This window comes from Tupaia chinensis, unplaced genomic scaffold (assembly GCF_000334495.1).
Source record: "Tupaia chinensis unplaced genomic scaffold, TupChi_1.0 Scaffold000180_1, whole genome shotgun sequence".
In the NCBI taxonomy this organism is placed as follows: domain Eukaryota; kingdom Metazoa; phylum Chordata; class Mammalia; order Scandentia; family Tupaiidae; genus Tupaia; species Tupaia belangeri.
In genome coordinates this window covers 1,513,861-1,539,087 of record NW_006159655.1, presented here as the reverse complement: position 1 = coordinate 1,539,087, position 25,227 = coordinate 1,513,861, and the positions used below count along the sequence as shown (strand labels likewise).

General features: G+C 37.2%; 1 protein-coding gene across 2 annotated transcripts in view; it reads left to right on the top strand.

The window, feature by feature from the left end:
* Positions 1-25,227, top strand: part of MYOM1 (myomesin 1) — a 176,755-nt gene that overhangs the window by 83,760 nt on the left and 67,768 nt on the right. Inside the window, exons 13-18 of one of the 2 annotated variants that reach the window (XM_006146486.3) lie at positions 2,195-2,251; positions 11,367-11,491; positions 17,139-17,349; positions 17,890-18,064; positions 20,597-20,718; positions 21,922-22,209. In XM_006146486.3, coding sequence (XP_006146548.1) covers positions 2,195-2,251; positions 11,367-11,491; positions 17,139-17,349; positions 17,890-18,064; positions 20,597-20,718; positions 21,922-22,209 — 978 coding nt within the window. The remainder of the gene's footprint in view (positions 1-2,194; positions 2,252-11,366; positions 11,492-17,138; positions 17,350-17,889; positions 18,065-20,596; positions 20,719-21,921; positions 22,210-25,227) is intronic. The other variant, XM_006146485.3, reaches the window with a different exon arrangement.

The following is a 25,227-nucleotide window of genomic DNA, read 5'->3' as shown; positions in this document are numbered from 1 at the left end:
AAAATCTACCCTTAGAACAACAGTAATATCTCAGGACCAGCGGGTGGTATGGTGATTAAGGCACTGGACACTCCCACATGGCTGACCATGGTTCTAGTCCTGGACCCGGTGGCTTGTTTTCTCACTTTCCCTCTCAATCTCTCTCTCTGTGTCTCTCTGGTCAAATTAAAAAAAATAAACGAATGAGAGATCAGCATTTGGCATAAAGGCTTTGTCCAAAAAAAAAAAAAAAAAAGAGAGAATGAATAAATAAAATTAAATAATTATTTAAAAAATAATAGTAATACTAAATAAAATTAAATAATTGAAAAAGAACATTAATAATATCTTAATATAGTGAGTTTTTCTGTATTAAATTAAAACAGATTTATATTATACCTAGACTGTATTTGAGTTTCCATGCTAGACCTTCAAAAACAATCTTGTTATATATTTAGCTTCCTAATCTTTTTTTTTTTTAAGAGAGATTTTTGCTATAGGGCGCATGCGTTTGCCAAAGAGACAGAGAAGGACAGAGAGACAGAAAGCAATAAATTACCCCTCAGGGAAGATGGTCACGCCGCAATCCCTTCTCCATTCTTCTCCTGGCATCTTGGGCACACATGGACATACTCCTGGCATGAGTTTTAAGCCTCCGGGTCTGAGACTAGAACTGCAGTCGGCTACGTGGGAGCCCAGTGATATAACCATTATGCCATCTGCTGATCCCAAGCTTCCTAATCTTAATGTCAAAACCATGGCACATGAATTATGCCCTGCATTTATTTCATGGGAACCCATACAGCATCCCTAATAACAGGGACAATGAAATGACAGTACAAGAATAGTTAGATAGTAACATTTAAGTCTATTCCAGGCTTCTCAATCTTGGTCCTGCTGACATTTTAGGTCAGTCATCCTTTGTTCGGGGTGGAGAAGGATGTCCTGTGCATTCTAGGATGCTTAATAGCAACCTTATCTCTACCCACTGGATGCCGGTAGCACCCTCTCTCCCCTGCAGTTGATTTAAAAAAAAATGTCTCCAGACACTGTCAACTGTCCTTTGCGGGGGAGGGGGGCAAACCCTTCATAGTTGCGGACTACTGATCTATGCCATATTCATTTATCTACCTTAAGTATATATAGTGGCATCATAAAAATCTATGTGAAATGCCAAATGTCTGCACTCTATAACAGAAAAGGAAATACCTGACTATATGATAGTAGATGGGATAAGTGTAGGTACCAGAGAATGTAAAGGAGGGGAGTAGGTGGCAGATGGCAGGTGGAAGGGGCAATGGGAAGAAACATGGAACAGACAGAAGAACGTAAAGTTCTCTGTTGAGAAAAAAAACCTGTACCACTAGTATTAAAAAGGAAAAAAAAATCTATGTGAAATTATGTCAGGCTGTATCTAATCAGCCTCCTTGATTGCTCTCCAATCACTTCACCAACCATCTGACTTCCTTCTTTACTAAATTTGCAAATTCCACCTCCTACTTTCATTTACGTCTCATTTATAAATTCCAATCAAAATAAGATTTATTTGAATTTAAAGTAATCTTCTTTATCAACCTTTCTGTTTTTGCTTCTGATGAAAAGTCCCTTGTTTAAACCAGGAGTTGAACCAAGTGCCTTTCTGATGTTTATGAGATCACAGAAATGAATTTCCTCTTTAACTTTCTATCTGGTTCGTCCATGTTCCATACCCAGGATCTAAACTGATTTCCTTTGTAGATAACACTTTTAAAACATTATGGGAAAAATTGCTTTTGCTGAGCTTTACTGCATAATCAGCACTCCTGCTTCTTTCACCTTCATTATATCATAAATAACTATGGGGTTTACAACTGTTCCAGAAATGTTTCTCCCAAACACATTAAGAGGAGACAAGAAAGCCTCAATACTTCAAGAAATTCATCTTGAACAGTTAATGAATGCAGGTTATTTACCTAGCTTGTGTAAGTGCAATTCCAGAAATGTCAACTCAATTTCAGGCATATTCAAGGTTCTAGTAGATTGAGTGTCTGTTGTGGACAGAGGGTCTGTCCCTTATAATACCATATACATGTTATATACAATTCACTAGGAAAATTCATAAGTAAACTATTAACAAATTCCCTTTGTAATTAACCTGGTCAGTTTATCAACTAGTTGGTGTAGTTGAAACTGCATTGCTGAATGTTTGTTGATTTTTACATTTGTCTCTCTGTAGGTCGCCCTTCAGCCCCCTGGACTGGACAGATCATTGTCACTGAAGAGGAACCTTCAGGTAAAAAGACTGATATTTTGTTGCCTAGTTTAGCTTTTGTTATAGAAGGTATAGTTTGTTTTATTTATGATACTTTGGAAAGAACTTCTAAAATATTTAGAGATCATAAAGTAACTTGTTGTAGACTCACATTTTGTTTTTAAAGTCCTATTGAGGTGCAGTTGTAAGCTACACATATGTAAAATGTTCAGTGTGATAAGTTGCACAAATAAATACCTTGTGAAACCATCACCATGATCAAAATAATGAACGTATCCATCACTCCTAAACTTTCCTCATCCCCCTTTATAATTCTGCTTCCCACCCCGGCCCCATTCTCAGGCCATCCCTCATCTACTTCCTTTTGCCAGTTTGCATTGTCCACAATTTTAGATAAATAGAATTGTACCAATTTTTGTTTGATTTATTTCACCCAGCACAATTATTTTGAGCTCTGTCCATGTCGGTGTTTATAACAATTTATTCCAATTTATTTACCCTTCGCTGTTGAAAGCTTGTACGAACATTCTAAAGTTTGTGTAAACATATGCTTTCAGTTTTCTTGGCTAATTACCTAGGAGTTAAATGGATGTTTCATATGGTAGGTGTATGTTTAATTTTTAAAGGAGTTGTCAAATGTTTTTCAAAATAATTATGCCATTTTGCATTCCCATTGGCTTTCTATAAGAGATTTATTGTTCCACATTGTCACTATTACTTGGTATAATGAGTCTTTTTAATTTTAACCAGTCTAGTGGGTTCTTGGTAATATTTCCTTGTGATTTTGATTTACATTTCTCTAAATATGTTTGACATCTTTTCTTATTTTTATTTGCCATCTTTGTGTCAAATTGAGAGTGCTTCTATTTTTTTTTCAGAAATGTTATTGCATTAGCTCATACATATAAATCTGTAATCCATTCAAGTTTTTTTCTACATCATTTGAAGTTCTCAGTTTATTACTATTATTTACATATGAGTATCCAATTATTTTAGTACTATATATTGACAAAATTATCCTTTGCCCATTGAATTTACCTTGGCATCCCTTGTCTAAATCAATTGACCTCATCTATTTCCGTAATCTCTATTGATCAACTCTATTTTCTCTACATCAATTCCATATTGTTTTAATTACAGTGGGGTTTATAAGCTTCGTGTGTGTGTGTGTGTGTGTGTGTGTGTGTGTATGTGTGTATGTACTTTATAGTCTTAAAATCAAGTAGTATAAGTCCTAATTATGAGTTTTTCTCTTTTATTTCTCCCAGATTACTTAAGCTATGCTAAGACTTTGAATTTTCATATAAATTTAAAAATCGGTTTATCAGGCCAGCAGGTGGCCTAGTGGTTAAGGCACTGGATCTCACATGGCTGATTCTACTGTTTGTGTCCTGGACCCAGTGGCCTGTGCTTGCATGTATGCCCAAAATCCCAAGAAGAGAAGGGACTGTGGTGTGGCCATCCTGTTGGGGGGTAATTTTTCACTCCCCCCCCTCTGTCTTTTTCTGGCAAGCACACATGCCCTGTGGGGGAGAGGAGAGAAGTCATCTTATCAATTTCTACAAAAATCTTCTGAGATTTCAACTGAGATTCTATTGAATCTAAAATGACATCTTAACAAAATCAAGTTCTCCAATTCATGAACATAGCATATGTCTCCATTTATTTAAAATTTCTCTCAATTTAGTAATTTCAGTGTACAGGTCCTGTACATTTCAATTTATTTTTTATGCTAGTATATAGAAATACAATTGTCTTTTGTATATTGATCTTGTATTTCACAACCTTGCTAAGCTAATTTATTAGTTCTCAGAATCATTTGTTTGTTTTGGATTTGTCTGTGTGTGTTTTCCTTAGGATTTTCTAATACAGAATTACATCATCTCTGAATAAAAATAAATTAACTTTTCCCTTTCTAATCTTGATGCTGTTTCTTTCTTTTTCTTTCCTAATTGCTTCAGCTAGAACCTCTGGAATCCTGACAAGTAGTAGCAGTGACTGGACTTCTTTCCTTTTCCTGATCTCAGGAGAAAGGATTCAGTCTTTCACCATTAAGTCAAACATTAACATAGGTATTTTAATAGACGACCTTTATCAGGTTGAGGCAGATTCCTTCTAACCTTATTTGCTGTGCATTTGTATCAGGAAGGGATACTGGAGTTTGTCAAATGCTTTTTCTGTATCTATTAAGATGATTATATGAGTTTTCTTTTTTCATTGACATATGAATTATATTGGCTGATTTTTAGATTGTTAAACTTACCTTGCAGTCCTGAGATGAACTCTACTTGGTCATGCTATATTATCCTTTTATATATTGTTAGATTTTATCTACTAACATTTTCTTAGAAATTATTACATCTGAATTCATGAAAAATATTAGTCTGTAGTTTGGCATAGTACATTCTTTGGTTTTGTTACTACCCTCATTAAATAGATTGGAAAGGATTTTCTCTATTTTGATTTTCAAAGTTTCCATGAAGTTTTATTGTTTCTTTCTAAAATGTTTCATATAATTTACCAGTAGAGCCATCGAGGCTTAGATTTTTTTTTTTCTTGAGATGTTCTTAATACTACAAATTCAATTTTATTTATTTATTAAGAGACTTTTGCCTTAGGGCACTCACTACAGAGAGAGAGAGAGAGAGACAGAGACAGTGAGAGGAAAAGAGAGAAATCACCCCCCAGGGGGAATGGTCATGCCACAATCTCTTCACCTCCCGAGATCTTGGTCATGCACACACACATGCCTGGTATTAGTTTTAAGCCACCAGGTCTGGGACTTGAACAGTTGGTCATGTGGAAGTCCAGCAACATAATCACTATGCCCTCTGCTGGCCTCTACAAATCCAATTTCTTAAAACACATTATGTCTCTTCAGAACATTTACTTCTTGAGTAATTTTTGGTAATTTGAATCTTTCAAGGAAATGAAAGTTCATTCATAAACTTGTTCATATTTCCTTAATATACTTTTTTTTTGGAGAGGTTTTCACTATAGGGCACGTGAGCTCACCAGACAGACAAGAGAGACAGAGAGATAGAAAGCGAGAAATCACCCCCCGGGGGGTGGTCACGCCACAATCCCTTATCCTCCATTCTCCTCTCGGGATCTTGGGCACGCACGCACACGTGCCCAGCTTGAGTTTTAAGCCACCGGGTCCAGGACGCGAACCGCGCGGTCGACTACGTGGGAGTCCAACGACATAGCCATTAAGCTAACTGCTGGTTCCCGTCCTTAATATCCTTTTAATATCTGTAGACTTTGTAGTGATGTTATCTTTCATTCTTTATATTTTTGTCTTACTTCTTTTCATCCTCATTTATCCGACTAGAGGATTATCAATTTAATTGATAGTTCATTTGGGCTCCATAGATTTTCTCTATTTTTTGATTCAAATATTATTTATTTTGTTTTTATTTTTATTATTTCATTTCTTCCACTTATTATTTTTCTGATTTTTTATGGTGTAAAGTTTGACTATTAATGTGAGATTTTTTTATAATATATGCTTTTAGTGCTATATGCTTTCTTTTAATTATTTCTTTAGTTATTTCTCACACATTTTGATCTATTTTTTTTAATTTTTATTTTGTTCAAAGTACTTTTAAATTCCTTTTGACATCTTTTTGATACATGGGTTATTTGAGGTATCTGTTATTTAGTTACTAAACATTGAGAGATTTTCCAGGTATCTCTTATTGGTTTCTACTTTATTTTTTAAATTTTATTATTATTATTATTATTGTTATAGTTTGCTATGGGGTGTGCGTGTGTGCCAGAGACAGAGAGAGAAAGAGAGAAAGTGAGAAACCACTTGGGGGGAGATGGGCACACTGTAATCCTTCCTCCTCTGTTCTCTTAATGCAACTTTGGGCATGCATGCACACATACCCAGAGTGACTTTCTTTCTTTCTTTCTTCCTTCCTTTCTTTCTTTCTTTCTTTTTCTTTTTTTTTTTTGGAGAGGTTTTTGCTATAGGGCAATGCACTCACCAGAAAGACAGAGATAGAGAGACAAAAAGCAAGAAATCACCCCCCCAAGGGAGATGGCCACACCACAATCCCTTCTCCTCCATTCTCCTCTTGGGATCCTGGGCGTGCATGCAGAAGAGCCTGGCATGCGTTTAAGCCACCCGGTCCGGAACTCAAATCGTAGTCAACTACATGGGAGTCCAGGGACATAGCCATTACACCAACTGCTGGTCCCCAGAGTGATTTTTTCAAGCCACTGGTCTGTGACTTGAACCATGAAGTCGGTCATGTGGTATCCATTTGCTTTAATTGCTATAACATTGGCTGGTCTTGGTTTCTAATTTAATTCTAATATGGCAATTAAATAGAACATATTTTGTGTGATTTTAATGATTTTAAGTTTATTTAAACATGTCTCAGAAAAAATGTCTTCCTAAGTATTCAGTGCACACTTGAAAAGCATTATATATTGCTATTGTTGAGTTTTATAAATGTTAATTAAGTCAAGTATGCTGATAGAATTGTTCAACTCTTGTGTATCCTTAATAATTTTATTTTTCTTATTTTTTAAGAGAGATTTTTCCTATAGGGCAAGTGCTCTCTTTAGAGAGACAGAGGGACAGAAAGCAAGAAATCACACCCTAGTGGGGGGATTTCTGCAATCCTTTCTCTTCTATTCTCCTCTCAGGATTTTGGGTATGCACACACACACACACACACACACACACACACACACAGCATGAGTTTTAAGCTGCCAAGTCCAGGATTCGAACTACCGTTGACTACATGGAAGTCTAGCAATATAACCATTATGCCATCTGCTGATCCCACTATATCCTTAATAATTTCTATCTACTTATTCTGTTGTTTATTGGGAGAGTAGTGATAAAATCTCCAACTAAATGATAGACTTAACCTATTCTTTCAGTTCTACCAGATTTTGCTTCATGTATGTTGAGACTTTGCTATTTGGTGTGTAAACATTTTTTCTGTTATACCCTCTTATGAGTTGACTACTTTATTAGTGTATCATTGTACCTTTTAACTACAGTAATATTTTTGTTTGACAGTCTACTTGATTTCTAGCTTTCTTTTGTTTGGTGTTTCTGTGCATATTATTTCCATCCTTTTACTTTTAATTTAAGTGTGTCTATATTTAAACTGTGTTTCTTATAGGCAGTGTATAATTGGGTTTTGATTTTATCCAGTATGTTAATCTTTGCGTTTAGTTGGAGTGTTTCAGCCATTTGCATTTCATGTGACTATTATGTTTGGATTTAAATCTATCTAATTTGTTTTCTGTCTATTCCATTTGTTTCCTTTTTCTTCTTTTTCTACTTTCTTTCAGACTCAGGATTTTTTATTGTTCCATTTTACCTTTGTTATCCCACTGGCTATAAAATTCTTTGTTTTGCTTTTGAGCAGTTTGGACTTTATACTGTACATATTTTACAGCCTATCTTATTTATTTTTATTCTTTTATATATTGTTGAATTTTATTTATGAAAATGTTGTTAGGATTTGTTATTTTATTTATTTTATTACTTCACTTTCTGTGTAAGAACTTACAACAGTATTCCATTTCTCCATCCTAGCTTTGATGTTATTACTGTCATACATTTTATTTGTGTATATATATTACAAATGACTACAAAATGGTGTTATTATTTTGATTTTAGTCACATATCTTTCAGAGTTTTAAAAAGTAAGAAAAGGACCCAGTAGGTGGTGTAACGGTTAAGAAGCTGTACTTCCAGATGACCAACTGTGGTTTGAGTCCCAGACCTAGTGACTTGAAAATCATGCTGAGCACATGTGCATGCTTGCCCAGAATCCTGAGAGGAGAACAGAGGGGAAGGGATTGTGGTGGCCATCCCCCTGAGGGGTTAATCCTCACTTTCTCTTTTACTATCTTTCTGTCTCTCCTGTGAGTGTACATGCCTATGGTAAAAAACTAAAACCCAAAAAAAAAGACAAAAACTTTTAAATAGTTAATCACATTTTTATCATTTCTATTGCTTTTCATGGATCCAGATTTCTACCTGATATTGTTTCCAGCTGAAACACTTCCGTTAATATTTCTTGTTGTGCAGTCTGCTGGTTGTGAATTGCTAGTCTTTTGTACTTTAAGTCTCTATATATCCTTCATTTCTGAAATATTTTCCTTTCTGAATGTAGAATCCAGATTGACAGTTTTTCTTTCAGTACTTTTAGAGAGCTTGATTCATTGTGCAGATGTGCACTGCAAGAAAGACTGCATTTTTATTCAGTATGTACTATGTCTGCTTTTCTGCAGCTGCTTTAGAAATATATGACTTTTGAGTAAAGCATTACTGTTTTTTTTTTTAAGTATGCTTTGTTTTCCCAATTTAAACAGTTTGCTTTCTTTTCAGTTGTTGATAGGTTTAGCAATATGTTAAAATATTTTTCTTGTTTGTTTCTTTAAATGGAAACATAAACTTTTCTTCCTTCCTGATCCCTCTGGAATTGGAAAATATTTAGGAATATTCTTATTTTGTGGGAGAAGGGTTATTTGCATAAGTTCAATAATGCTTGTTGCATTGATTCAAGAATCGGAAATACTCATTATTGGACAGGGCTTTGACTGGAATGTCATATCTGAAGATTAATCAGAAAACTTTGGAACTAAGGTGGACCTCAATTAAGCTAACAGAAGCTCTTAGAAAGGTGGCCTGGCCGCATAAATAGTTCTGCCTGGCAGAGAGAATAAGAGAAGCTATATGAAAGAATTTATAACATAAAATAACCTTGACTTTTTCAGCCCAGCATTGTAATCAATAGAGACTGCAAAAGAGCAGCCACAACCAGAGGATTATCTTAAGAAAGACTTTGAAGGAAGAAAAAGAGACTAATCTTTGCTAGCAGATGGTATATCACAGAATACACTTGGACAGGGCTGAATTGAGAAGGTTTATGTGTGATTAGTGTGCTGGGCATTTGCTGAAAAGCAATTTGAGTAGTTGACATGCAAATATTTTCTCAAAAATATTTAAAACCATACTGTTTCTGTTGTTATAGAGTCATAAACAAAATAATACAAAATTACAAGAAATATTTTGAAATTTGGAAAGTTGTTTATTAACTTTCAAGAACTATGGAGTATGAGTTAAAATTTTTAGATGTGTAAAGTAAATGTTTGTGGAAAAATGTAAAAATAAAATAAAAAACTATCAAAAATAAATAAATATTCCATTTATAGATACACTAACATCTATTCAACCATGCCTTTATAACTAAATATTTATGCTTTCTCCATTTCTATGCTGTATATAAATACTGATGACTATCTTCATAATAGTACCTTTATAATAACCTTTCACAAAAAATCTCTTATTGTTTCCTTAAGAATAAATTGTTAGGAGTAAAATAATTAGGTAGAAATTTATGTTAAATTATAAAATTTTTGCTAGAAATTAAGAAATTGCTCTTCAAAAGGACTATACAAGTTTTTAGCCCAATCAGCTGTTTTATTAAATGTCATATTATGTCCATTGCAAAAAAAAACCAAAAAAAGAGGAAATATTCTCTACCGTCAGCACAGTGGTTAAGAGCTATGCTGCCAATCCCACAGAGCCAACTGTGGTTTGAATCCCAGCTCTGGTGGCTTGAAAAGCACACTGAACTCGTGTGCAAGCATGTCCAAAATCCAGATGGGTAGGAGAAATGGAAAGGGATTGTGATATGACCACACCCCACTAGGGCTTTCTCTAACTGGTGAGCGCAGGCATCCCCAGAAAATAATAATTTTTGAAAGATATTCTCTTATCACTGGCTTTAGAAACTTGATTACAATGTGCATTTGTGTAATTTTCTTCATGTATCTTGTGCTTAGAATGATCAAGTTTCTCTGGTCTGTAGGTTTGTAGTTTTTATTAGATCTGGAAATTTTTTATACTATTTCTTTAATTTTTTTCCCTGTAGCTCCCTCTCTCTTTTCTCCTTCAAGAACTCCAATAACATGCCACTCAAAGCCACTTGAAATTATCCTTCAGTTCACTGATGCTGTGTGTTTTTCCTTTGTGATTTTCTTTCTGTGTTTCATTTCAGATCCTTTATATTACTATGTCACTAAGTTCACTAACGTTTTCTTCTTCGGTGGCTAACCTGCTGTGAAGTCCAGTGCAATTTTTATCTTAGACTTTGTAGTTTTCACCTCTAGAAGTTCAATTTCGATCACTTTTATATTTTCCATATTTTAATGAACATGTTCAGTCTTTACCCTCTTGAACATACGGCATGTATGTGTAATGATTGTTTTATGTGTTTGTCTACTAATTCTCGTTCAGTAGTTCACAGATGATTCTAATTCTCTCATCTGTGACATTTTTAGTTTTATTTGTATTGATTGCTTTTCTTCTTCATGATGGGTTGTATTTTCTTGCTTCATTATATACTTGGTAATCGTAAGAAAAAAAAATAAAAACATTATTAGACTCCAGACATTTGGAGTTTACATTATTTGGTGCTGGATATGTTCGTATTTCTTGTTCTATTCTTGAGTTTTGTTCTGGGAAAACAGTATGCTCCTTTCAAGGCTTGCTTTTGTTAAGTAGCAGGAAGCTCAACCAATACGTAGGTGCAAGAGAGAACCTGTGGACCTAGGCCTATATGGGTCCATGGGCATTGTCACTTAGGTTTCCTCACAGATGTTGCAGATTAGTTAGTTTAAGGAAAATACATATGAATGGGGAACTTGTTTACATGACTCTGGTGTTGACCATCAGGCTTTATTGTGGTTAGCAACTATTGGGTTCTGGGTCAGTAGGGTGAAGAGCAAGTGGACTATATCACAAACAACTACTCCATTGTGCTCTCCTTTGTGTGCTTTAGCACATGAGCACGCTCTGCCCTGTGCAGTTCAACTTTCCTTTACATCAACTCAGCTGTAAACTATTCAAAGATAAGAATAGTGTCACAGGTTCCTTAGCTCTGTACTGTATTTGCTCAATGACATTTGAATAATTAGATGGATGAATGAATGAATAAATGATGTTGTAGGGAGAAGTTTATAGACAAAATTTTTGTGTGGAGCTAGCTGTAATTAATTCTTTCTCAGGGAGAAGAGATGCATCTTAGGACTCTCTGAGTATCCTGAGCTACTCAAACTATGGGCTCCTCATTTTTTTCTTGTTGTTTTTCAGAGGGTATTATTCCTGGGCCTCCCACAGACCTCTCTGTTACTGAGGCCACCCGGAGCTATGTGGTGCTAAGCTGGAAGCCTCCTGGCCAGCGTGGCCATGAGGGCATTATGTACTTTGTAGAAAAGGTAAGACTCTGGAATCAACATTACCTCATGCCACTACTTTCTACAGCTCTCTTTATAGAAAGGGGATGCTGCTAAGACACTGCTCTCTAGCCTGGGACCACACAGGGGAGGCATTCCCAGTCCAATATAAAGACCAGCTGTGTGTTTGTAATCCCAGCAACTTGGTGAGGATGAAGCAGGAGGATCATAACACAGTAAGACTGTCTGGGAAAAGAAAGAAAGAAAGAGAGAGAGAGAGAAAGGAAGAAAGAAAAGAGAGAAAGAAAGAAAGAAAGAAAGAAAGAAAGAAAGAAAGAAAGAAAGAAAGAAAGAAAGAAAGAAAGAAAAAGAAAGAAAAGAGAAAAGAAAGAAAGAAAAGAAAAAGAAAATAAAGATTAAATTTCTGGGACATTTGGAGTAATAGAGGAGGGAAGGGGAACTTACCCAACTCTACATTTTAGGAAGTGTAAATTCTTTCAATAGAAAAATATATATCCCAGGACCAGCAGATGGCATAATGATTATGTCATTGGACTCCCACACAGTTGACCAAATCCCAGACCTGGTAGCTTAAAATTTATGCCGGGCATGTATGCGTGCATGCCCAAAATCCTGAGTGGAGATTGGAATAGAAGGGATTGCACTGTGGCCATCCCCCCCTGAGGAGTGATTTCTCACTTTCTGTCTCTCTGTCTTTCTTTATCTCTCTGGCAAGCACACACGCCTTATAGCAAAACTCTCTCTCTTAAAAAAAAAAAAAAAAAAGAAAGAAAAGAAAAGAAAAGGAAAAGAAAAATATATATCTCACAGAACTTTGCCTGAAAGTTCAGAGGGTTTATGAACTCCTCAAACAGAGACGCCAGAAAAGGTCCCAAAACCCAAAATGATAAGGCCTATAAGAAGAAAAATGTCCCTGAAACTGCAGATTGTCTATATGACAGTGTTTTGTAGGGACTTTTTCTGTCTCCCTTGCTCTGGTAATGGCTTTTTATCTTTTTACCACTTGCCCTTCTCTAGTAGAGAGCTAATATCAGTGAGGGTAGATGAGAGAGGTACAATATAGAGAAATTGCAATATTTTCTTTGTTTTTGTTTTAGTTTTGTTTTTAGAGTGTTTTGTTTTGTTTTGTTTTGTTTTTGTCTTAGGGTGTGGGCACTCCCCAGAGACAGAGGGAGAGTGAGAAATCAGCTTCCAGGGGAAATGGCCATACCACAATCCACTCTCCTCCTTGGATTTTGGTGCACACACACACACCTGGCATGAGTTTCAAGTCACAGGATTTGGAACTCGAACCACAGTCAGCCATATGGGAGTCCAGCAACATAACTGCTACACTATCTGCCAGCCCTGCAACATTTTCAGATAGCTGGGAAATGTGTATAGATAGCAAGCCCTCCACCACTGTGCTTGGCTAGCTTGACTCTGTATACAGACAGTAGACTAGGACAAGGGATTACAAAACAACAAGGATATTGGCTAGTTCTTCCCCCAAAAAGCTCATAATTATGTTAGGGATTAGAACATTAGAGAGGGCGGCATGCAGTGATGGTCTAGAATGGGTGGAATGGATGAGAATGGTGTGGGATTTATCATATACTCATTAAAGAGGAGGGTTTTTTAAATTATTATTTATTTATTTATTTTTGAGAGATTTTTGCTATAGGGCACGTGAGCTTGCTGGAGAGACAAAAAGACAGAAAGTGAGAAATCACCCCCAAAGGAGGATGGCCACACCACAATCCCTTCTCCTCCATTTTCCTCTCGAGACTTTGGTCACACAGACATAACATGCCCAGCATGAGTTTTAAGCCGCCAAGTCCAGGACTTGAACTGCAGTCAGCTATGTGGGAGTCCAGCGACATAATCATTACACCATCTGCTGGTCCTCTTTTCTAAAAAATATGATTTATTTCATGAGCGAGAAAGCAAAGAGAGAAAGAGAGAGAGAGTGAGAGAGAGATTGGTAACCCAGATAGGGTCTTCATGCCACGATATACCCCCAGTATAACTGGCCCAGATCACAGACGTGCATGTGTATGCCCAGTGTGCCCAAGGAAATTCCTGGACGTGAATACAGTACCTTTCCTATATGGGTCCATCTGCGCTACCACTGCACCACCACCCAGCCCCAAAGGACAATTCTAGTAAGCATTTATGTCCAGAAAATCAAGAAAAGCTAGGACCTGGACAGGACATTATTTAGGGCATCTGACCTAGTTACAAGTACAAAAACATAGGAGAGTCTGCCAGGCAGGCCCATGTCTAAGAGCTACAACAAGTCATTGATGGGAGCAGCAGATGGCATAATGGTTACATTGCTGGATTCCCACATGACTGACTGTGGTTTGCATCCTGGACCTGGCGGCTTAAAACTCACACCAGGCATGTGTACATGTGTGCTCAAAATCCTAAGAGGAGAATGGAGGAGAAGGGACTGTGGTGTGACCGTGCCCCTTAGGGGATGTTTTCTTGTTTTCTGTCTTTCTGTCTCTGTCTCTTGGGTGTGTACATATGCACTATAGCAAAAAAACTCTCTAAAAAAATTTAAAATGGCTAATTGGATCATGGCTACTGGAAATGAATATTTAGAAAGAATCTACTTAAATGAGGTTCAAAATCTTTTTGTTATAAAGTCTTTTTAAAAAAAGAAAGTTTTGATTAGTATATAATTGACAAATGAAATGTTGATTATCTTATATGTAAAAACATTTATATTTTTATTGGTAGTGATGTACCACTTCTTTAGACCAATAAGTGAAATAAGTATACTTTAAAATTTTATTTTTACAAAATTGTGTGATGGCATGAAAAGGTATAATTTATTTTACATTTTACTTTCATAGCAAAATTATACAAATAATATTTTTAAAATATAGATCTTGATTAATTTTTCTAAAGGGTCTTTTATTTTTAAAGCTATTCTGATCATTCAATTTCAGGATACCTTATAGGTCACCTTTCCTAACAATATGGCAAGAGAATAAATCTCATAGGTATATAAGTATATGCAAATATCTGCAAATTAGATAACACCATAAATGCAATATACAGATATCTTTATGACCTTTTAATTATTACATGTCTTTGGCTCTTGAGACAATTACACTGGATCCTAAAATGCTACCATCTTATGACTTCCCTTTATTAATTAACTTTTTATAAGATGGACATTTAGCTCATGTTTTGGTGTTATACTCCTTACTTCGTTCTTATCGCTAGTAAATTAACAATAAATACATCTTCAGTATGCATAAACATCTTCCAGAACAGTCTGGTTTTATAAAAATATTGAAAGTTTATATTTTTTTATATTAGCCTCAAATAAAATATGACTTCAGTCAGTAGAATCCTAAATTTTTTTTTAATAAAGGAGAAGAATAGAATAACAGATAAATATTCATTTCCTGGTATGTTTAACACACAATTCACTGAGTCTCTTTGACGCACTCTACAGGAAGAGAGTTCTGAAAAGCCTCTGTGACAGTAATTACCAACCTCCCTATAAAAATGACTCATAACAACCTACTTCTGAGGCATTTTCTTCAGATGAGTCAAGGTTGGCTTATTTTCTCTGGTCATGTAAACTCTAATTTCTCCACAAAAGTCTCTACCTTTCAGAATACATACTTATGAGTCTGGGATTTAAAATGTAAATATTCTTTTATCGTCATACCTATTTGTATGCAGTAGAAGGGGACGTTTATGAGTCCCGTGGTGGGTAGAGAAGCCTATACAGGGCATGTTCCTCACTTATAGAACACGTCAGTTATTGGGGTATTGGTGATGCAGAGCATGTTCAAAGACCCAGGGTACATTTACAAAGCAATCCAATGTCAAACCATTCTGTGCTGAGTCTTAAATGATTTCTAACGAACCATGTCTAACATCTTGGCCTTTCTAAAGGGAAATGATTCACTCATTCTTGTTCCATGGCATGTTTCCAGCCCCAGAATATTCATACACCCACAGAGTTTTTGGTTACCCTTGTTCTCATACTTTTTCACAGAACTTTATTCTTTTCTTTCCTTCTCTATTTTTGAGAGAGATTTTTGCTATTAGATGCATGCACTTGAGAAGAGACAGAGAAAGACACTCAGAAAGGAAGTGGGAAATCACCTCCCCAGGGGGATGGCCACACCACAATCCCTTCTCTTCCATGCTTCTCTCAGGATTTTGTGCATGCACACACATATGCCCAGCATTAGTTTCAAGACACTGGGCTTGAAGTCCAGGATTCAAGCCATAGTCAACCATGTGGGAGTTCAACGCCTTAACCACTACACTGCCTAGTGGCCCCTCACAGAACTTTTTACCTGGGATATGCATGCACATAAAATATGAACTTTCTTGTCATGGATAGAGGCTTATACTCAGTTATACCATGGCCAGCAGCCCTGACAGGGTTGAAATAGAGGCATTTATTAGCAGGAGAATCAGATTAATCAGTTTTCCACATTCCCAGCCTCCTTATTGTACTGTGTTCTTGTCGGCCAGGTGGCTTATGTCTTGAGCTCTTTCTCTCTCTCCCTTGTCAAAAATCTGGTTATGTCTGAGAAAAGGACTACATTGTTTGCCGGCTCTGTTTATATCAGCAGAAATGAAAATAGCCAATGTTTATCATGGACTAGATATTGTTTTAAGCTCTCTACACTTGTTAGTCCACTTAATTTTCTAGTAACCCTCAGAGGTAAATAGGTGAGAGAATTGAGGCATCAATGGGGATTATAGTTTGCCCATGGCCACACAGCTGATGTGAGGCAGAGCTAGGAGCTGAGCCCAGGCAGTCTGGCTCAGGTTCACAAATCCAGCTATTACAGTGGGCTGCCTTTCATTCCTCCTAAGCCCAAATCTTCTCTTCTGGAAAGCTTTGATAATCAAGTAATACTACCTACACACTACCTACTTCGTAGCATAGCCGAAAAGGTTGAAGGTTTGTATTGGCTTATAAGGTTCTTAGCACAGTGAAAGGCAGCTATTATTTTTATTATGGAAGTTTAAGTGACTAATAATTGTATAGATATTCCCCAGGGGTGGGCAGATATGTCAATATGAAGCAAAACCATAAAGAATTAGAGGTCTGGGGGACCAGCAGTTAGCGTAATGGCCATGTCGCTGGACTCCCACGTAGTCGACCGCGGTTTGAGTCCCGGACCTGGTGGCTTAAACTCACGCCGGGCGCGTGTGCGTGCGTGCCCAAGATCCTGAGAGGAGAATGGAGGAGAAGAGATTGCGGCATGACCATCCCCCCTGGGGGGTGATTTCCTGCTTTCTATCTCTCTGTCTCTCTCTATCTGTCTGGCGAGCGCACACGCCCTATAGCAAAAACCTCTCCAAAAAAAAAAAAGAAGAAGATTTAGAGGTCTGGGAGAATTTCATCCCTCAATAGGCCCCACATTTCTACCCTCTCACACACCAATTACACATTATCATAAAAGACATCATAGGGCATGTCAGAGGTATCTTGTCAAATTTGCTTATTTTAGGATCAGACCTGTGGATGGCAATTAAAGTCACATCACATATGGCCAACCAGGCTTGGAGTCTTGGACCTGGCAGTTCAAAACCACACGGGGGACTGGGGGGGACACACATACGCTCAGGATGCCTAGCCTAGACTTCCTGCCTGTACTTGCTGTGGTTTCAATGAGTTTCACTGTTTTTGCTGCAGTGCGAAGCAGGAACCGAAAACTGGCAGCGAGTGAACACAGAGCTCCCTGTGAAGTCCCCCCGCTTTGCTCTGTTTGACTTGGCTGAGGGGAAGTCCTACTGCTTCCGTGTCCGCTGTTCTAATTCAGCAGGCGTTGGTCTCTGTTCTAATTCAGCAGGAGTTGGTGAGCCTTCCGAAGCAACGGAAGTCACTGTGGTAGGGGACAAGCTTGGTAAGTGCAGAGTTAGGTAAGCAGCTATAAATACATTTCACTTAAAGGGAAAATACCAAAGCAAGAATCAAATTGGTATACCTATAATAGGTCTTCAGAAAGTGCATGATAAAATGTATATAATGAAAAAACAGTTCATGGATTACACAATTTTTTCACACCAAAGTAAACTTATACTTTAATTTCGTTCTTCCATGAACTTTGTGACGTTCCTGTGCACTGGCATACATGTGCCTGTGTAATCACAAGGAAAGATGGTGACCTCCTTTCATATTATAAACAGTTGATGGCTCTTCCCCAGGAGTTGCAGCAATATTGTCAATGCATGTTTTCTGTAGTTCATGGATATTTATGTCATTATTATGCTCCCAAAATCACATTTAAAAAATTTCTCCTGTAACAAAAACATTATAAAATAATGCAATGGCATGTTTGACATGATTATATATAATTTCTTTGTGTGTTTGTGCATATATGATAAGAATGAATTTTTAAAAAATTCCTCTGTGTTCTTGATCACCAGTTTTCCTTTTTTCTCAGATATTCCAAAGGCCCCTGGCAACATCATCCCAAGCAGAAATACAGATACCTCAGTGGTCGTGTCTTGGGAGGAGTCCAAAGATGCTAAAGAGCTGGTTGGGTACTACATAGAGTCCAGTGTGGTCGGCTCTGGCAAGTGGGAGCCCTGCAATAACAACCCCGTGAAGGGATCACGGTAATGGAGCCGGGTGTGAGGGGTGGGCCAGCGGACTCTCCACCCATCATAGACCAAACATCCAATGGAGAGAGATTTTTAAAAACACTATGCTGAGGCCAGTAGTGGCATAGTCATTAAGGTGCTGGACTCCCACAAGGTCAATCACAATTCAAGTCCTGGACCCAGCAGCTTGAAACTCATGCTGGGTACATGTGCATGCATGCCCCAATCCCGAGGGGACAATGGAGAGAAGGGATTGCAGCATGGCCATACCCTCTGGGGGAGTGATTTCTTGCTTTCTGTATCTCTGTCTCTGTTTCTCTGATGAGAACACAAGTCCCATAGTAAAAATCTCTCTCAAAAAATAAGTGTTGGGATCAGCAGTTAGCGTAATGGCTATGTCGCTGGACTCCCATGTGGTGGCCTGCGGTTTTCCACCCGGACCCGGTGGTTTAAAACTCACGCCGGGCGCGTGTGCGTGCGTGCCCAAGAAACCGAGAGGAGACTGGAGGAGAAGGGATTGCAGTGTGACCATCCCCCCTGGGGGGTGATTTCTCGCTTTCTGTCTCTCTGTCTCTCTCTGTCTGTCTGGCAAGCACATGCGCCCTATAGCAAAAACCTCTCCAAAAAAAAAAGTGTTATACTATAAATATCCAATGAATTTTAAATTGAACTTGGTTAATGTAATATATTTGAAAAAATGTTTATTTGTAATATTAAACACTTAGAAACACGTAATGCCAGCTATTATGAGAGTTCATTTTATAGCCCTTTGCTGATTCTTCTTTTATGCGGTATCTTCCTTTTTAAAACCCTCTGTACTGGTCTTTAATATACAGTGTGATACTACATTCCATGAATTTAGTAAGCTCTACTTGACATAAATTACTCAGGCATTTGAAATGAACAGGAAAAAAAAGTATCAACTATTTATAAATTATAAGCATCAACATGATTAAACCCAGTGCTAAGCAGACATAACACAAAAATAAGGGCATTCGGGATACTTTACCATTTCTTTGTATCTACTTATAACATGGGAAAGATTTTTTTTCTTGCTTTCAACTATTCCATTAACCAACTTTGCAAACTGATGGTGACTTCTGGTCTACCCAGACTCTGAGATTTAGGGCCAATCTGAGAGAGAGAGAGGGAATCCCTCTCACCACAAAATTGTCAAATAGACTTGTCAGTTGGCTTCTACTTTAGGCTACTTCAAGTCCAAGGACCCTCACAGGATAAAGAGGTTATTTTACAATAGATGAGAGAAAAGAGACAAACTGATTAATAGGAGAAAACAATATGCTTCACAAGAGATTCATTTAACCCATTTGTACATTTGAATTTCACTCTGAGTTTTCTGGCATTTTCCTGGGACTATTTAGAAGCATTTGTGGATTTAGGCAGACTCTGCCTTTCCATCAGCAGATGGGAGTGGCTGAAGGGCAGATACCATTTTTTGTTCATCTTTGTCTCCATAACACCCAGTTCAATGCCTGGGACACTGAAGTGCTCAATAAATATTCTCTGAAGCAAGCTGACCCTAAAGGCTGCAGCGCTGGCCTGGATTATGGTCGCTTTTATTAAATGTTTGACCATGGTAATGGTAATAGAGTCATTAACAGACCTATTATTTCCTCTGGTCACAGTCCTTAGAATGGATTCGAATGATACAGTGATTTATGAAACAGCTATTTATAGCCATAAAAGCTATTAAAGAGTGAAGGTGTTTTATGTGTGAAATTGCCTATGGAGTCACACCTCATTATTAGATCCTTATATCTAAGTAGTAATTCTGGAATTCTTTTTTTTTTATTTTATTTTCAGACTCAGGAGTATTTTCTAAAGTAATTGTACCTCCCTGGCACATAGGGAGACACTAACAAAGTCTCTCTGTGACAAGGGGCTGCCAATGCCTTGCAGCAATAGTACATACCTAAAATAATTGCTAATGATATTAGTACTACCTATTATTTATTAAATGTCTCATATATCCCAGGCTGTAATTTCATACTTTATGGCTAACTTTGTATGGAAATCCCCAATTTACTGCTTAGCATTCAGGCAAAAACCAGGCCTCTTCATTTTTTGACAGTGAGTTTAGTAAATTGCGTTAATTGCCTTCTTGTCTAAAGTACATTGTTACCTGGATCTCTCTGTATCTTCTTCTTTTAAAAAATTAATCATTTTGGGGGCTGGCAGGTAGTGTAGTGGTAAAGGTGTTGGGACTTCCTCCTGGCTGATCACAATTTGAGGGCCAGACCCAGAGGCTTGAAACTCATACCAGGCGCGTGTGCATGAGTGTCTAGGATCCTGGGTAGAGAGTAGAGGAGAAGGAATTGCAGTGTGGTCATTCACCCTGGGGAGTGATTTCTCACTTTCTCTCTGTCTCTCTCAGTGTCTCTGGCAAGTGCCCAATAGCAAAAATCTCTGCCTAAAAAAGATAATAAAGATTAATCATTTTCATAAAGCTAGATCACTCAGTCATCTAACAATCATCTTCCTTAATTTTCCTCCTACCAAAGATAAAAAAAATTTCTTTCATTTTAGATTTACTTGTCATGGATTGGTGACCGGACAGAGTTATATTTTCCGAGTCAGGGCAGTTAATGCAGCTGGACTTAGTGAATATTCCCAGGATTCAGAAGCTATTGAAGTCAAAGCCGCTATAGGTAAGTTGCTTAGGCATCATTTTATAGGTAAAAAGATGATTTTTTTTTTTTAGTAGAGGCAGTTACCTTCCTCTCCAGGAATTGTTTAAAGCTTCTAATATTGCTCCATGGTTCCATCCTTAGATGATCATTTTCTCTGACTTCAGGTGACATCTAACCTTCCTTAGCTGTCATTTTACAGATCGTCATCACTTACCCAGAATCTGCGTATCTGTAGCCTTTTCATCCTTACGAGTTCAAGTTTTCTCAGATATTTCCCATTGTGTGAAATTCCATTCTAACTTCATGCTCATCCTGGGACTGCAAAGGGCCATCCCGAATCCATGGAGTGGTATATCACCCATAACACGGGTCATCTTGTACATAAAAGCAGTTTCATCTATGGCAGAGCTTGGCTTGTTTTCACTAACAGCTCATTAACATGCTTCTTATAAACATCTCTAAAATTCATGCAAGGCATGTATGGCTGCTCCATCATGTATTGTCACTACTTGCAAAGTAACTGATAGATTAAAACCAGTAATAAAGCAATTGCATGGATGTACCTCCCAATCTTGCACAGGGAAGGAACTCAGGTAGTTCAGAGCAATAAAAATAAAATCTGTGATTACAATAACATATTTAAAAGAGATCATCCAGCAGCAATCATCTTTAGTTAACATTCCATATTACTTTTTTAAAAACATTTCTTACAATATGGACAATAGTGGACATCTTTGAGATTTGGAGGTATAGACCATTACTATTATAATAATGTACATAATTCTAACTATTATAAAATCAAGGTCTTTAATATTATGTCTTATGTATTTTATGGTCCTTTTTATCACTCTGTTGAATAATAGGACTATGTCTCTCAAGAAATGTCTGAGATTTACTTGTTCTTGTATATACTAAAAGGTCTTTGGGTTCTGCAAATTTTAACAGTTTTGTTTTGTCTGTGTGTGTATGTGTGTGTTTTGGGTCTTTTGTTATTGTCATTTCTTCTTTTTCCAAAATATGGAAATGTTGAAATGTTCCTTGGTGTAAATTATGTGAAATGTCTGCTTTCCATACTTCTTGCAAATCCAAATAATTCCTGTTAAACTAAGATTGTTTTGTTCTACTCATGTGCCGAATGTTTTTCTCCTTGTTCTATTACATAAAAGCAATTTATACTGTGTCTGGGCTCAACGTGTTTCTGTTGTTATCTGGCAATTGTAGGGGGAGGAGTCTCTCCAGAGGTGTGGCCTGAACTGAGTGATACGCCTGGTGGACTAACAGACTCCAGGGGGGGCGTGCATGGAGCCTCCCTGCCAACCTTTCAGAAAGATGCTTTGCTCAGTAGCAAACTTAACAAACCTTCACTACCCAGTAGCTCTCACAAGCTGGGACAAACAGAAGTGAGTAAAGTAAGTGAAACAGTTCAGGAAGAGCTTACCCCATCATCACAGAAAACAGCACCTAAGGGGAAAAGTAAGTCTGAACCCCTGAAAAAGAAGAAGGACCTAGGTGAGAGTTCAAAGAGTGAAACTGTGCCATCTGTCTCCATCAGTGTGCTCACCTCTCATTGTCCAGATCACATTCTCCATCTGTGTTTGCCTTCATCAGTGTTTATTCTTAACTTACGTGTCTTCAACTAGTCATTTAAAATACTTTCATCGAACGAGTTATAAAAGTGATTGCATATGGATTTGATTTTTATACATTTTTCATTGTGCTTAAAATGCAATATGTAGAATAATTTGGTCATAGACCCTTTTTTGGTTTGTCAGGCAGACATAGCTTTGGACTCATTTTGCTAAGAAAATTAGACATGAGGGCATAGAGAACTGGGTAATTGTAGCTTGTGTGAGGTCCTTTGAAATGTTTATGTTCAGTACATAGATAGGAAATATTTTTCACAAGGAAGTCATATGGTACCCAGGTAATAGTGGTTAGCTTCTGTTGTTCATCCTCAGTTTTCAAGTAATCATTCACATTTAATTCAAATAAATGAAAGTAACATCATCTCTGACTTGCTATGAAAATTTAACAGGGTTTTATAATCACATATAGCAATACCCTATGATATGTGATCCACATTCCCAGAACTGATTTATTTAAGACTATTCATCAGTAACCTAGGAATGATCCAGTTAGGATTTGTAGTGCCTGTGGCTATATATTCAGGAATAACACATTTTTCTTATCAAATAAAAATGAAGTGAGCATATGCTGATACATTTTTAAATACCTTTCTCCATTCCTTATTTATATACCACCACTGATTTCTGAAACCACCTCTATTTTTTTTATACCTTTATTTGTCCATTCAAATCAAGGTGAAATGGGATATTCATTTGAGAGTTCATGTTCAGCAGTGCTCAGAAATAGAGAGAGAAGGAGAGAGAGAGCTTTTATTAAAACGTGATGAAGGAAAGAGATTGGTGAGTGGGGAAGAGAGAAATGTATTTTAAATCTTTTTTGTTCTGAGAATATTTTAAAATTAATTATTTATTATAGATAATCAGAAATTTACTTCAAATATATTATTTAAATTGAGAGTCATTGGGCTGGCAGGTGGTGTGGTGGTTAAGGTGCTGGACTTCCACATGGCTGACCGCCATTCAAGTCTTGGACCTGGCGGCTTGCTTTCTTGCTTTCCCTTTCTCTCTCTCTGGTCAAATTTAATAATAATAATAACAACAAATGGAATTAAATAAATAAATAATTCTTTAAAAATAAATAAACTGGGAATCATTTAAATTTGAATCTTCTTTAGATAGAAGCAACATTTGTCTGTAATCAACATAATTAAGAGACAGATCAAAGTTACACGTATCCAGTGGTTCAGTTAGCAGCAATAAGTGGAATTCCCCCAAGAAGTGCTGAATTCAACACACTGGGAAATATCTCAGGAAGGTTGGTCCTGTCCCACTAATCAGTCTAGGTTCTTCTGGGATCTGTGGATCCCATTAATTGCCACTTATCCTTAACCACAAAGCCCATATCCTGTTTTCCTTCTACCATCTCTCCAGAGTGTTCTGGGTGCCAGCGGCAGATGCTATCTCCCCAGGGAACCAGTATCATATTTGGTTAACCCACTATCGGAAAGAATAGATGACGTCTACTACAGTCTACTAATGACAAAACTACAAAGTGAACAAGAAATTAATAGGCACACTGATTTTGGTTTCTGAGCTCCCTGACATATAGGAAAAAAGTGCTTGATCATGAATCAAGCTATTATTCCTCTCCTCAAGGGCAGTAGAAAGACCCTTCCTCACGGTCACCAAGACCTGATAGCTAACCCACTGGTTAAGAATGTTATACAATGAGAATGGTATAATTCCTTTATCTCCTGTAATCCAAGTAAATATTCAGAAAATCTCTTTTGATGCTATTGTAGATCCAGGGGAATTTCTTGCCATGACTCCACTCTCTCTCTCTTTTTATCAAAGACTATAATGTTAGTAGTTGAGTGAAAAGTTGATCAGCATAACCACATAAATGGATGAGGATTTTAAAAATATCCTCCGTGGCTAGCAGGTGTATTGGAGGTTTAGGCAGCTAGATCCCACATGGCTGACTGAATGGTTAGAGTCCCAGACCCGGTGGCTTAAAAAAAAAAAACTACTTGTGTGTGTGCATGTCCAAAATCTCAAGAGGAGAATGGAGAAGAGATATGTCATACCCATCCCCTTTGAGGAATGATTTCTTACTTTCCCTCCCTTTCTCTGTCTCTCTCTGGCAAGCACACATGCCCTATAGCAAGATAGATAGATCGATAGATATAGATAGATAATAGAGATAGATAGATAGATAGATAGATAGATAGATAGATAGATAGATAGATGATAGATAGAGATAGGTAGGTAGATAGATATAGATATAGATGATATATAGATATAGATATAGATGATATAGATTAGATATAGATATATATAGATATGGATATATTTCCTCTGAATGTTTTTCTGGCTAGGTACTAATGAAAGTGGTGACAGCTCTGTATATTTTGCGCTACATGAATAACATTGCACATCAGGTTAAAAATAATGCAACAAAAATATTATGTACTAAGAGAAAGTCACATAGCAGACTGTGCCTCTTTAAAAAATTATTTTACTTAAAAAAAATTTGCCAGAGGGTTCATCTGCTCACCAGGGAGAGACTGAGAGAGAGAGAAAGTAAGAAATCACCACCAATGGGTGGTGATTCCTTCTCCTCCGTTCAAGATTTGAGCACACACCCCAAACATGCTCCTGGCATATTTCTCAGGGCACTGAATCCAGGACTTGAACCACGTGGTCAGCCATATGGGGATCCAGCCACCTTAACCACCATGCCATGAGTTAGCCCAAAAACATCTTTTAAAGATGGTATTTAGGCGAGTTCCAAAATAAGATTTTTCCTGTGTGCAGACAGAATCTGTATTGTAAGGTCTTGCAAGTCTAAGTGTTTCCAAATGGTGAAACGCTAACCACTTGAAAATATAAGAAAATTCTAAATAAGCAAATTAAGGCAGAAATTGATACATACATTTTG